At 37.7% G+C, this 13,683-nt stretch overlaps 1 protein-coding gene across 1 annotated transcript in view; it reads left to right on the forward strand.

Annotated features, from left to right (window-relative positions):
- The first annotated feature begins 1,142 nt into the window (after positions 1-1,142).
- eng (endoglin) overlaps positions 1,143-13,683 on the forward strand; it is a 72,863-nt gene continuing 60,322 nt past the window's right edge. The window contains exons 1-2 of the mRNA XM_088319645.1: positions 1,143-1,332; positions 2,289-2,419. Coding sequence (XP_088175771.1) covers positions 2,332-2,419 — 88 coding nt within the window. The 5' untranslated portion in view covers positions 1,143-1,332; positions 2,289-2,331. The remainder of the gene's footprint in view (positions 1,333-2,288; positions 2,420-13,683) is intronic.

The following is a 13,683-nucleotide window of genomic DNA, read 5'->3' on the forward strand; positions in this document are numbered from 1 at the left end:
TTTTCCCCCAGGACTATCATCGACGGGGGTGTTTCAGTCCCTGGAAGCCCTGAGGGTCTTGCCATTGTTGGATGGGTACCCTCCAGGCACAAATCCAAATTCACCATCATAGCCTGGCCTTTTATCGTGCAGTATATGCTCAACCAAAAACAGATGTCATCTGCATTCACCACTTCATTGAGCATTCTGACAATGACTGTCTTGTTAGCATTGTCAGTCAGCTTCTCCACCGTAAATCCAGAAAACTGGGGCCTCACCCCCTCAAAGCGATCCACAAACTCGCGCAAAAGAACCGCCGTTGCGAAACTCACATCAAAGCCCTTGGCAAAAAGCAGGTTTATAATGCAATATATCTCCTCCGATTTAAATTTGAGACACTTTTGAACAAACCTCGAAAAATCCAGCCTTGACAGTGGTTAGCGCGTGTGTAGCACAGTTCTAAAGTGAGGGAATCAAACCTTCCTGTGTGGAGTTTGCATGTTCCCCCCGTGAATGTGTGGGTTTACTCTGTGCACTCTGATTTCCTCCCACATTCCAAAAACTTGCATGTGAGGTTAATTGGCCAGTCCAAATTGTCCCTAAGTGTGATTGAGGGAGTGAGTTGTTTGTCTCAGTGTGCCCTGCGACTGGCTGGCAACCAGCTCAGAGTGTCCCCTGCCCACTGCCCGAAGAGAGCTGGGATGGGCTCCAGCATCCCCGCGATCCTACTGAGGATAAGCGGTGTAGAATGGATGATGGATGTTGTTCCATTCATTCACATTCCTCCTCCATAGCTAAGTGGGCCGGGTAGAAAATTCTCACTCCAGCCCTGTGTGTTGTTATACCCTTCTGTAAAGCCGGGTTAAAGAAAAACTCATTTCTTATCTTATACAATCATGTTCAGGTTCCTTTTACCATTTTTTTCCAATGGATAATATTGGGTAGGCCTATAATGGTGGGGAGAAAAGACCAAGTTGCTCACACAAAAATTGGGAAAAAAAACAACAATTTTTTTTCCCATGTGAAAGGAAGCCCAAGACGATAACCAAGATATGATAAAAAAAAATCGATAATACAGGTACATAATTATTTTAGTGTATTTTACAGCTTATTTAAGACAAGGGCTGTCACCGACCGGCTAACATGGAGAGTATTACCTGAAAGCTGACACAAGAGGCGGGCATTGGAAGTTCGGTGGAGGGCGTAGCAAAGTCCAAGTACACCGCCCAGACGAGTGACCAAACTTTTGGACAAGTCCGACGCTTTACACTGTTGAGTGAAGCCGCATCCTCCACGCGTGGACTAAAAACCCTCGAGCTTCCTTTTCTCTCACCGCTCGCAGATTTTTGAAAGGTACATTTTGGCTTTTTACCCTTAACTTGGCTTTATTAAAACCGAATTCGAGCGCATTGCATACACGTCAACGGTAACTATTTCGGGGCTTGTTGTTGCTAGTGGTACAACTCTAACGGTACTTTCGCCGTTTTTTGTACTAATTTTGGTTTTTAACTACAACATTTATACTCCTTTTTTGTCGCAATTTTTTTAAATAAATAAATAAATAAAACATTAAAACCAGATGACGTTGATTTTGTTTAATGTCAGCAGGTAACAATTAATTAACAATTAACTTTCATGGACTGGTTCCTAACTTTCCAACTTCATCAACACGTTTGCAACTTTTATTTAATCTCTCAATTCATGTCCAAATTGTTTACACTTGATTCAATTTTAAACTTAAATTTTACTCCTGCCAAGCCTTTAAACATACAATAAACCCCTCATTACACGTTTTACTCTGTACATATATGTAATGTTTGTAATTGAAATACGTGGTGGCAGGGGAAGGGTTGTTGTGTTTTTCAAATTATTTTTTTAAGTCTCATTTATTTTAGTGTTTCCCTGGTAAGCCAAACAGTTTACTTAGACACTTCCTTTCCCTTCCAATGTGAATCACACAACAGGAGTCAGTCAGTCCCTTGGCCCTTATCAGATGCCACATTGTGATTTTATTTAAAGCAAAAAAGATTTGTGTATACGGGCTTCCTGAAACATTCCCAGTCTAGAGCGCAGACGATAACCCTCCAGCTTCCGATAACCCTCCAGCTTCCGATTTTGCATCAAGGAAGCCGGGAGAAGATGTCAAGTGATTGTGCTCAAAAACACACAAAAAAACTTTTGGGGAACTGTTCTAAGACTCAGGCAATCCCTTATGTAAAAGCTGTCACTTGGTGATCTATTTAAGGATTGTTATCTCTGCCTTTTTTAACTGCACAGTTTTCTTCAAAATTCTTACTATTCTTATCCAGGCCCAGAGAGTTAATTGATCGGACCCGGACATCTTCAAAAGACATGTTGCATTCAAAGCCATCACAACTTTACCCTGAGTTTGTCATGCAGCTTCTCAGTTCTCTTCTTTGCCTTGCTGTGGTAGTCTCAGGTGAGTTAATTGCTTTAGTATTCCATCTTAATAATTCTGAACAAGTATTCTGAAAATGTGCAATTTCAAAATTCCACTGATTCAGTCCTTCAACCAGCAGCAGTCAATGGAGTCTAGCATACAAAAATCTGTCTGAAATTGTATTAGAACAATGGGTTTGTAATTGTTTCGAATGCAATGTGTGGTCAAACATGTTAAGATCAAACTTTTTCAAACATTTCCGGCATCATAAATTAACTGATACAGCTGATCCATCCCGTGAATCACAGAAGCAAGATTCAGATGAACTCAAATGACTTTCTGCCTTACCACCATTAAAAGCACTAAATAACGTATCATCAAATCATATTTAAAATAAAAAACTTGGCATTTCTGTCTATCTCATCTAAATTCATAGTCATTCATTGGCAAACTTTATTTTAGATAATCAAAATGTATTTAATGCAATTTAACTTTAGTACCGCATCACGTATAAACCACAGTCCTGCAAACCCCATTTAGAAAATACATACATAAATTACGTTTGGGTAACTTGATATGTTACTTTGATACATCACTTTCATTAGAATATACCATGATACTTCCCACGAAAAGAATCACTTGCAATATAAATGAAATTCATTCATCTATAAAATAGTTGATTTTTGTATGGTTATTATATTATACACTGGAGATTCAAATTAGAGAACAATTTATAAAACAATATTGAATAGTTTTGGAAAAAAAAAAATCATCCTCACTGCTCAATAGTTTAAGGAAATTTTGTAATGTCTATGCGACTCTACTAAAACACTTTTTCACAAAACCAGTAAGGCATTTCAACACAAAAACAACGGTACTTTGCCAAAAATGCAATGATCAAAATTAGGGAACACTTTCTAGTGCCTCCCACTTAATGGTGTTAATCTTGCACATGGTGCTATTAGCTTCGATTATTTATGAGCCCCTATTTAATTGTCTTTCTAACTGCCTCTTTGACTGACTTTGCAAGATGGTGGGCCATTCTAAAGTGACTGAAAGCCTCTGGCAGAAGGTTGTCCAGATGAAAGCGGCAGGGAAGACCCTATCACCCATAGCAAAACAAGTTGATCGTTCCAAATCTTTGATTTAAAGGATATTGAATCTTTACAAAACTACAAACTTATACAATTTTTGAATTTCACTGCCGGGATGAATGAAGTATCTATCTACAAGTCGGCCAATGAGGCTGGTCGGCCTCGGAAGGCAAATGCGAGAGAGGACGGGTTATTGCGAAGGATGTCAATGGGTAACGTTTCCACACTGCAGCTGGAATTGCTTGCCAGCTACGTGCTGAACATTGTAAGGATCAGTCTCGCCATTTCGGAGCATTTGGACTGAAAGCAAACGCTGCAGTGACAAAACCTCTTATTAGCGTAAAAATAATAATCAAAAAGCAGGACTGAGGAGCTAAGGAGCATGCTGTGTGGACAGAGGAGAACCAGTCCAGAGTTCACTTCAGTGATGAAAGCACATTTAATGTATTTGGGTCTGACAGGGAAGCATTATGTTTGGCTACACACTGGACAAAGACTACTTTAAAAAGGAAGTGAATGAAAGGTTGAGCAGGACATGCCATGGTTTGGGGCATGTTTTCTGCTGCAGGAGTTAGGCTTCTTGTACAGCTACATGACCAAGTGAATGCAAACGACTATCAGAACCTTCTTTAACTGCATATGGTTTCTTACTTCCGTTCATCGCCCAATAAACCTGCAGTTTTCATTCAGGACAAAGCTCCATGTCACACACACCAAAAAGGGTAAATAATTTTTTTAAGGTGAAAAGAGTCAGATAATGGCATGAGCTGCCCAAAGTCCAAATCACAACCCAATAGAGAATCTCTGGAAAATCCTCTGTGATGATAGTTATGGTAAAAAAAAAAACACTGTCATTACCAAATTGTGGAGGAGGCTTGAAGAATCGACCAAAATCACACCACAGCCATGTGCGAGACAGGTGCTATCCTGTGGTCACAGAATTGCTGAAGTCATTTACAACAGAGGCCTGTACACTTCTTACTGATTGGTGACTCTTGTAACCTTCAGATTTCTCCCCATGCCAAAACCATTGCAGTTCACTCATTTCAGTGGGTTCCCTAATTTTGATGTTCAGTGTATATGTTAATTCCTGTAAAAGAAGTATTAATAATTGGATTGCATTGATATCAACATTGTGAAACATTGTATGCAACAAAATTAGACATGGCACTTCAGGGTAACAATGGAATGAAGACTTTAAAGTAAAAAAAGATAAAAGATTGATAAATCAACAAACATATTTTACAACGTAGTAAAGACTGGCCTAAGTTATAATATAGTGCAATGTTTATGAATGAAAAAAAAATAGAGCATTGGAAACAAGTGCAATTGAAAGAAGTGCAATAATATTTTATTAGCAAAAACATTCCCATTACTACTGAAAAATTTAGTTGAATAATTGGGTAAAGTATTTTTCTCTAGCATCAAGTTTCATTATGTGGAAAATGATGATAAACACAAGAAAAATGTGTGCAATGTAAAATACTTCATTTATTGAACATAATGTGAATTTGTATAAAAAATTGATACAAACGCTAAAACCAATTGAGCACAGTACTTGGTCAATAGAGACATAAATCCATAAACCTATGTCCATTTTACAGGGATAGGCATAAAGATAACAATTAAAAGCAGGGAAATATTTTTTAATCACTGTAAACAATGAATGGGCTCATTACCAGCAGTAGAACAGTAAATAAAACAAATAGTACATGTATTTCAATTTCAGTGTATTTGTCAAGTCCGTAACAAAAAAAAACAATTTTCAACAGTTTTTTTTCCAAAGTCAAACGCTTCTGACAACTAAAATGTCGTTTTTAAAATTTTAACAGCTGATGTATGTTGTTTGGACTGTATGGATCTAATTTCAAATAAGTTTGTCAGGCACAGTCTGGCATAATGCTCAAGCTCTCTTTCATAGTGAAATATATGCATATAAAATGTACAATACATGTCATCAAAACCGTATTGGCTTGGACGCTACTTCAATCTGACCAAGGCGATACAGACTCTGTTTCATTCAACTGTCCATGCCCTTTAAATATTCATGTGTCACCAAGTTACTGCAGTGATACACAAGGTCTGCTTTGCAAACTTTCCAGATTTTTTTTCGCTGTATGCGGGCTAAAATATTCCCTAACTTTGGGACTTTTTACTTGAATTTGACACCACATTTTTTGCATGTTTATGTTACTGCTCGAGACAAAGACGCTGTGGTGCATGAGTGACTCACAGCAGAGATTACAGTATATTCATACAAAGATGGTTGACTGACATGTCTGCCTAAATTCCATTGTTGACTCTTTCTTTTATTGTTTTTTGTTGACAACATCGACTCATTGTTGTAGCCCTACTTTAAACTAAGCCTAAATATTGACGATGGTGGCTCTTTTCTTCCTTCACTACAATTTTCTCTTTGTGCTGGAAATGGGAAGACTCTGATGAGGTCACTGCAGTATTAACAGAATCCTCTATTTTATATGGATGGTTTTAGTGTAAAACTCAATATCTGGTCAGGTTGGAAAAAAAACTTCCCTTTTTTTCTCTCCTATTTTATTTCCAGCATGTCGACAGCGCTGTCACCCTAACAGAACAATTTTCGATTTGGACTCAGTTGGCGTCTGCGGCCTGCGCTCCGTGACGCTGTAGCATTCAATGGTGCACAGCACTATATAAGTTCAGTGTGAAAAGGTAGCCTGGGGTCCACAAAGAACCATCTATGTGTTTTCATTTGTGGACAAGAGATCCTTTTTTTCTAGACCACAAAGAGCTCCCATGTCTCACCTTTGCTTCAAGTCCAGCAAACTTTTCCAAATTGATAGCTAGCTATTCTGCTTTGAAGTTATTTAGTCTCTCTTCCCAGCAGCAGTCGCATCAACAACAGTGCTGACGCAAGGCTGCACTATGAGGAATTTCAAATGATAATCCTGAATGATGTAACCGAAAGCTGTCTTTTTCCCTCCAATGCATCGTTCACAGTTCCATGGTTGAGTTTGTTTGAATCAACTGTTTTTTTTTTTTGTTTTTGTTTTTCAAAGTTGTGTCAGCTTGAAACTAGAATGGATCCGTCCTTTTGATAATATTTATCAAATGTTCCTCAGACATACAATGTCATTGGGTCATAACAACTAGCACGCAACTTCAACTAATTTCTCGATACCGACATTCTTATACATACGCTGCCTCACTTATGAACGAGATAAGCTTAGGACAATCATTCGTAAGTTGAATTTGTTCATAAGTTGCTTCAGTGCTATATTTTGTATGGAATCTGTTTATGGTTTATGTAAGTATGTTTAAGGCATGTATACGTAACCTATATTGTTTTGTACTAAAAAAAAAACATTTCATAAAATGGCTCTATAAAGATAAATACTGTTAAGTTTAACTTACTTTTGAAAGATGAGCTTCAAAAGGTCCTCCTCCGTGTTAGAGTGCCCGAAAAAAAGCCATCCAACTATTTTCTTAACCGCATCAAGCTTTCTTATTCCACTTTCGTTTCAAAAGAAACTGCTCGCCTCTTCTTTACACTTTACACCAACCATATTAAATGGATGCACGAGATATTAAACTATGAAAATGTCACAGTTCTTAGTGCGCTGGAGATAGCATAGACATAGACAGTATAGAATGTTTACACACGAACTAGGAAGAGGAAGCAGATTTTTTTTCTTCCGGGTGGATGCTGGGTGACCTTTCACAGCACCACACGCCGAAAGTAACCTACAGTAATGTCTGGATATTTTTCGACATCCTGAAAAAAATGTTTGTATCTACCGTTTTACGTAAGTCAAATGGTCATAAGTAGGGGGGGCGAATGTGATTTGATGGTATAATTTCTTTCTTGAACCGTTTTGAATTTCTGTTCCTGCAGGTATATTAAACTCATATGTCAAAATAATACCTGTGAAAATAACATTGCGTTAAAATAAAAATAAACATGACATGATATTTGGTCAGGGCTTATTTTAACAAACAATCACAATTCATCTGTTTTGTGAAGCTGATTTGTGATTGGTCGATACATTTTCCATGAGTGATTTTCATGTCATTTTCAGTTGACAACTAAAGGAAACATGGCTGCCCCAGAGATCTATATTCTGCTCATTCTTATTTCCATTTTCCATAAACTGAATAACTTGAATACTTTTTGTTTGTTTTTGTTTTTAAACAAACTTTATTATAGTTTTTTTGTCCAATGGGTTTAGTCTCATACCATGGTCAATATATGATGAATGTGCTTCAATATTTTCTTTTTAAGTTGATAGTTGAATCGCTACCTAATAGAGACTCATTACTATCAATGATTGCTGCCAAGTAAACAAAGTGCATTGTTGTCAGTCATTTGTGAAAGTTTAACCAAATTGTTGCTTTTTTTTAACTGTTGTTCAATATGGTGTTTTTATATTGACAATAAGAGTATAAAGTTGAATTGTAAATACGTTATAAAATATAGCTATGTCCAAATCAGGATTGTTTTTGGGCTGAGAGTCTTAACGAGACATCGCTCCATATTCCTTCAGCAAATGAGCATATATATAGAGGGGGCTGCCTCTTAAAGTTCTGAAACCTACCTTATGCATATTTAATCGCATCCGATATCGAAAGAGTCGGCAAACTCGTGATCATGCTCCATCACTGATTACATGATTAGATCAGGACATCCCTTGTAATCAAGTACCTATTTTTATTTTATTTCCACAATGTTATAGGCAAAATTTGATCAAAGATAAACGTGCTTATAATACTTTTTGTTTAAAAAAACAAAACCTTTTGAGGTTGGCTATATTTGAAACAGGCCATTTACTATTTTTACCATTTTCATAATACACAAATAAATAAAACGGATTTACGAAAACAAAGTGTTGTGTAGGTGCCGTTTTTGTGTAGCACAATAGCTATGATAAACTGACTGACGTGGGAAGAAAAAGAGGACGAAAATTGTCAACTTTTCTCAATTTTGCGATTTACTTTTTAAAAAGAATTTGCATTGTAAACAACATTATTATCAGCTTGGATATGGAGCCAAATACAGCAGCCCTTATTGCATTGATTGTATTGAAAGCGCAATTCTAAAATCAATACAAAAAAATGGACAGTTTTCAATTTTCCAATGATTCAAATTTTGACTGACACTTTAAGTAGGAATTTTCATCGTTGTCCATGAACCTAACTGAGATATTGATCAGAATATTTATAATTTATTGAGTTTTTTGTAGTCATTTCGTCAGAAGGGAAATGTTACGGAATATTCCGCTGTAGCGGAGCTAACCTTGCGTTTGCGGACTTCCTGCTGTGCTCGCGCCTACCCGAGTATCCCTCGACGAACTGGAGTAGACTATTAAAGTGAATCAGCCAGTGCCTGGAGAAAAAGGGAGGAGTGGTTCTAAGGGTTTCAAACGAAAATCACATATACAAAGTCAGATGGCGACGATTGTGTGACGTGAGAGTAGTAGAGGGTTCCATTTTTAGTGTATGTATCGGATGTGAAGCTTTCATGTGCTACAAAGTGGAAATTTAAAAGTGCCGATGAGACACGTGAGGGTTTTCTCATGCGAAAAAGCAGCGTGGCGAGTCAAAACAGCCCTCTTCCTGTGTTTTAATGCGGCGTGAGCCAGCCTCGGGCGGCCGTCAGACTGGGTGGCATGGAGACAGACGCGACCACTTGTCGCTGGCCCAGACCGATTTCAATCTCCTGTGTTATGCCCCTCCCAAATAACAATCCATTTCTGCCTGCCTTGCTTTTCCTCTCTTTCAACTCCGCATATACTGAAAAGAAGGTTCAAGCGTAAGCCTCAGTTATTATTCATCTTTAATCCTTGACTGTTGAATAGCCAGAAAACTATAACCTTCGAACAAATTGTGTGACTCTTTGTGGTCCAATAATTCTTAAAGAAAAAGAAAGAATCAATACAATTAAAAAAAAAATCTTTTTTTTCCACAAATGTTCAATTTGATTTTTGGGAAATTTACTTTTCTGTTCTAATGTATCGGTTTCATAGCAACAGAACACAAGATATGGCCATTAACAATCTCGGTTTCTTACTCAAAAACAGATATAAGTCTAACAAATAAAACAACCCAGACTAATTTTTGAATTCTCAGGCTTTGCCGTGGTTGCAATGAGTCATTTTGTTTTGTTAACTGCACAGAACTATGTGTAGGATGTAATATATTTTAATTGAACAATATTCTACATTGAAGATGTAACCCATATTTCCATAAAGGTCGGCTACCACAATTAAATCTTTTATTTTTAAGGTCGGGTGCATCGTTTGAGGTTTCTTTTAAAAGTTTTTGTTAGTGTAGCATGAAAATGGTAAAAGAAACAAAAGGCCTCGTTGAAATGCAGTCAAAAAGCCAAAGCTAGCCCGAAAAAAGAAGAGTTAATTTGAGCGCTTGTAAGAAATTCATAAACATGAGGAACCAGCTGACTGTGCCTGTAATCATGACATTAAGCCAAGAAATGGGGACTGAGAGTAACAAAGTTTCAAATTGTCAGTAAGAAATTATATTTCTTAGCAAATCACAATGAACTGTAATATGTATTTGGAAACAGTCCGCGAGATACACTGGTGGTCGTAGGGGGCTACATGATGCTCGTACGCATCACGTTGGAGACGTGCTGTAGTTTGAAAATAGATACTTTGATAGAGAAACGTACAGAAGTCGGAGCGGAGTATGTCATTGGATATATTATAAAAATTAACTTTTGTTTTTCAGCACACTATAAAACCTATGTTTCCTGCGTAAAAATAGATGCTTGGTTTTAGCGTAGGAGGAACTTGCTAGTGCAATTAACACAGGCCGACGCAACATACTATACAGTGTACCTCATTTTCCCCTCAGGTTAAGTAGTTTTTTTAAAAAATGAATCTGTTTTCTATCACACAGGAAAACAGGCTTTGAATATTGGTAGCGATGCAATAGTGGCGCATAAGGCTCATGACATTTTTTTTTTTTTTTTTTAATTTCTTTCAAACTGATGTTCTGTGGTGAATTTGCCTAAAATTTTAATGTCAATTACTAGCTGAACTGAGCTCTTGAATGATAAATTAATTAATTTGCTGTATAGGTAAATTTTCACTGGTGCTGAAGTATGTTGAACGGAAAAACATTTTTTTTTGTCAACGAAACCTTTTTAACATAATATCTAACACCTGTTTTCAACTCTGCTACATACACAAACACAGTTGCAATAACTCTGGAAAATAAAACAAAACGTTTGTCTTCATTGTGCCGTCTGGCCCAATGTTCTTATTCTGCCGTTTGGCTTGAACGGCTCATTAGTCGCGGTTGAGATAAATGCCTCGTCAGCATGGCGACCACTTGTGCCCATGTCAACATGCCTCCTGTCTGCACTGATAAGACTGGGCATTTTGTGCGCCGTTATCTCTTGACCGTTTCTTCCCGCGCACAGACCCCAAGGCACTTGCAGGAAATATGTACGAACATTTAGATGGAGCTGCGAGGACGCAATGTCACTCGTCGTCCTGACCGAACAATGACCTGAAGTGTTCAGATGAGTTAAGGCGAAAAAAGGAAAAACCCCAATGTAGCTACAATCTGGAAAACGAGTGCATAATGACGACTAATTTGATGGAACGAAATAAGAAATGCTCTTTGATCATCTCTGTCGTCAGAGCGGAGGTAAGATTTTGAGCCCAAGTCCGACGCGACTTGAGCCGATTTTCAGAGCAGGTTGGGCCTAAATCGTCAATCTGTATGTTCCGGTCGGGGCGGGGATTCTCTCTTGCTGACTAAGTTTTTTTATTATCATCCACTCGTCATATTTCTTCTTTGTCTCTCATCCCTTCTTTGTTCAAGTGCCACACTAGATTCTTAAGGAGGTACTGCTTCTGTTGTTCATGGCCCAATTTTCAACTTGTCAAAATGACGGACGGACCTAAAACTTTCCCCTCAACTCTTGAAAAAAAACTATCAATGAAGGAAAATTGTTATTTAATCTAACTTTTGCAGACACAGAAATACAAAACACGAACATTTTTACACCATCATGTTAATAGGTGGTGTCTAACTTCAAATTATTTTACTTGCTGATGCCATCTTCTGGCTAAAATCATCATTGCAGCCTTCTTAAAGCTGCTTGTTTGGTGCGTGCATGTACATGTGTCTCTCCGACGCGCTTGAGTAAACTTTCCTTTTCATTATGACGATGGGGTTTGCATTTGGACTGTATTTGAAACTGTCCTTCCTTACTTTCACCATTTTCATTCAAGAATGAAAGAAAACTGCGAGAACGTGTAATCAATGTCCCTCATGCCTCCTTTCCTCCAGCCTAGTGTGCTTCGTGGCAAACACTGATGATAAAACTAAGATAAAAGTAAATAGACCCGGTGAAATAAATACATAAAAACTGTTTGAACTCAGTTAGGCAGTGTTTACACATATTTGATAGAGAAAATAGTTATTTTGTTTTTTTTTCAAGGGCTATACAAATAAACATGACTTGACACCTTAAACTACGCACCCCACCTTTAACTTGGATTTTGTTACAAAAGACAGGCTTTTGTTATCATAGATCACCTAGGAGAGGTGAATTGTGGTCCATGAAGATTTCACAACGAAAAGTGTTGAAACTTGTACCTAAATGTCTGAATTAGTGCATAATGCCCCGTCAGTGTCAGAGCTAGTTGCGTGGGCCATGATGTGCAAAAAGCACTGAGTTCAATCAGTATCTTCTTACAACTCCAGAGCCGATGTGTTTTGAGGTTGTGAGAAGTTTTGGCCACAAGAGACTGCAAAGAAACAGAAGTCGCCTCATGATAACACGTATTGTACTAAACTCTTGCAATGTCAATTCAAAGAACTCGTTCCTGCGTTTACTGTATTGTCCAGCCGTCGTTGTTCTTCTTTGTGTCTCTTTAGAATGCACTGCTACTGTGGTTTATGGCTCAATTTTCAACCCGTCGAAATGTTACCATCAACGCAATGATGGAAAATACTCTGTAGTGTAACCTCTGCAGACAGAATTATATAATATGTAAATGTTGACACAGTCTTGTTTAACTTTTCTTAACTTTTCTTACAAAAGACAGCCTTCAATATGTTATCATAAATTATGTCTCTTTCCAAATCCCTACAAATAAAATATTAGATTTTGGGTTTGCTTCCTGCAAATCAAGTTAATTGGTTAGTCTTGAGCTAGGTCGGGCTTTGATACCCTCGGGTCTGCGTTGAGTCGACCGGATTTTTTTAAGTCTGATCTTACCTCTCCGTTAGAGATGTCTCAAGTACGTTTTCTGGCTGATCCTGTATCATCTGTGTATTTATTGTTTTATTGATTGATTGATTAAATGCGCCTTGTAATTGAAGGATTCAATGGCTGAAACCAGCCCCAACGCTTTGATGTGTTTCCGATTTCTTGAGTTTGGAATGAAACCAAGTCTCCATTGTAGCACTTAAGTGCAATATCTTTACATCCATTTCTATTTTTTCTAAAAATGTTTTTCCATCCTCGTGAGACATGGGGAAAAGGCCTATTCCCAACGAGGTGTTTGCAAGTCTCTTGATTCGAGCACTGGGCGGGTGGTTTTCCTGTTGATTCAGGTATCACGCCGCTTGATTGGTATTTTTAGACCTGAGATTACAATCACGTCTTCATAACTTTGTGCGACAATGCTTATGTGCGTGTGTTGACGCAATAAGATAATCCTTAGTTGATTAAAACAAATGTATTATTGATGGCCAGGAAAACATTTGTCAAATATCCTAATCAGACCTCAATTTGTCAGAAATCTAGCTGCAGTTTGTTGTGGCACTCTGAAAATAAAGCTGAAGAGTGATTGCTTTTCAGATACTTTGGAATATTTTACGATGGGACACATTTGAAAAGTTGAAGGTATATCGTGCATGTTATAGACAAAAATCGGGATCAACAAGTTGGACCTTTGTAAAAGATCGATCATCAGTGGGAGAACTGTGATTGCTGCATCAAAGTCCTTAAACAACCTTCCTCGTGTTTGTGTTTTCGCCAGAATTTAAAGCTACTTCACAAATACGAGATTCTGATGACACCCCAACAATCATGTCGTTAACATTTAAAACTTTTCTTCATCACTTCAAGTCAAACTAACTACTGCAACATTTTAATTAGTTTGTAATGTGTTGCGGGATTTTTAAACGAACTGTCTGAGAGCGATAACCTCCCTTCCCCGTGTTGTTTCTACTTGAATTACCTCTTTATTC

Source organism: Urocampus carinirostris, chromosome 16, assembly GCF_059441175.1.
Source record: "Urocampus carinirostris isolate Australia breed hairy pipefish chromosome 16, RoL_Ucar_1.0, whole genome shotgun sequence".
NCBI lineage: Eukaryota > Metazoa > Chordata > Actinopteri > Syngnathiformes > Syngnathidae > Urocampus > Urocampus carinirostris.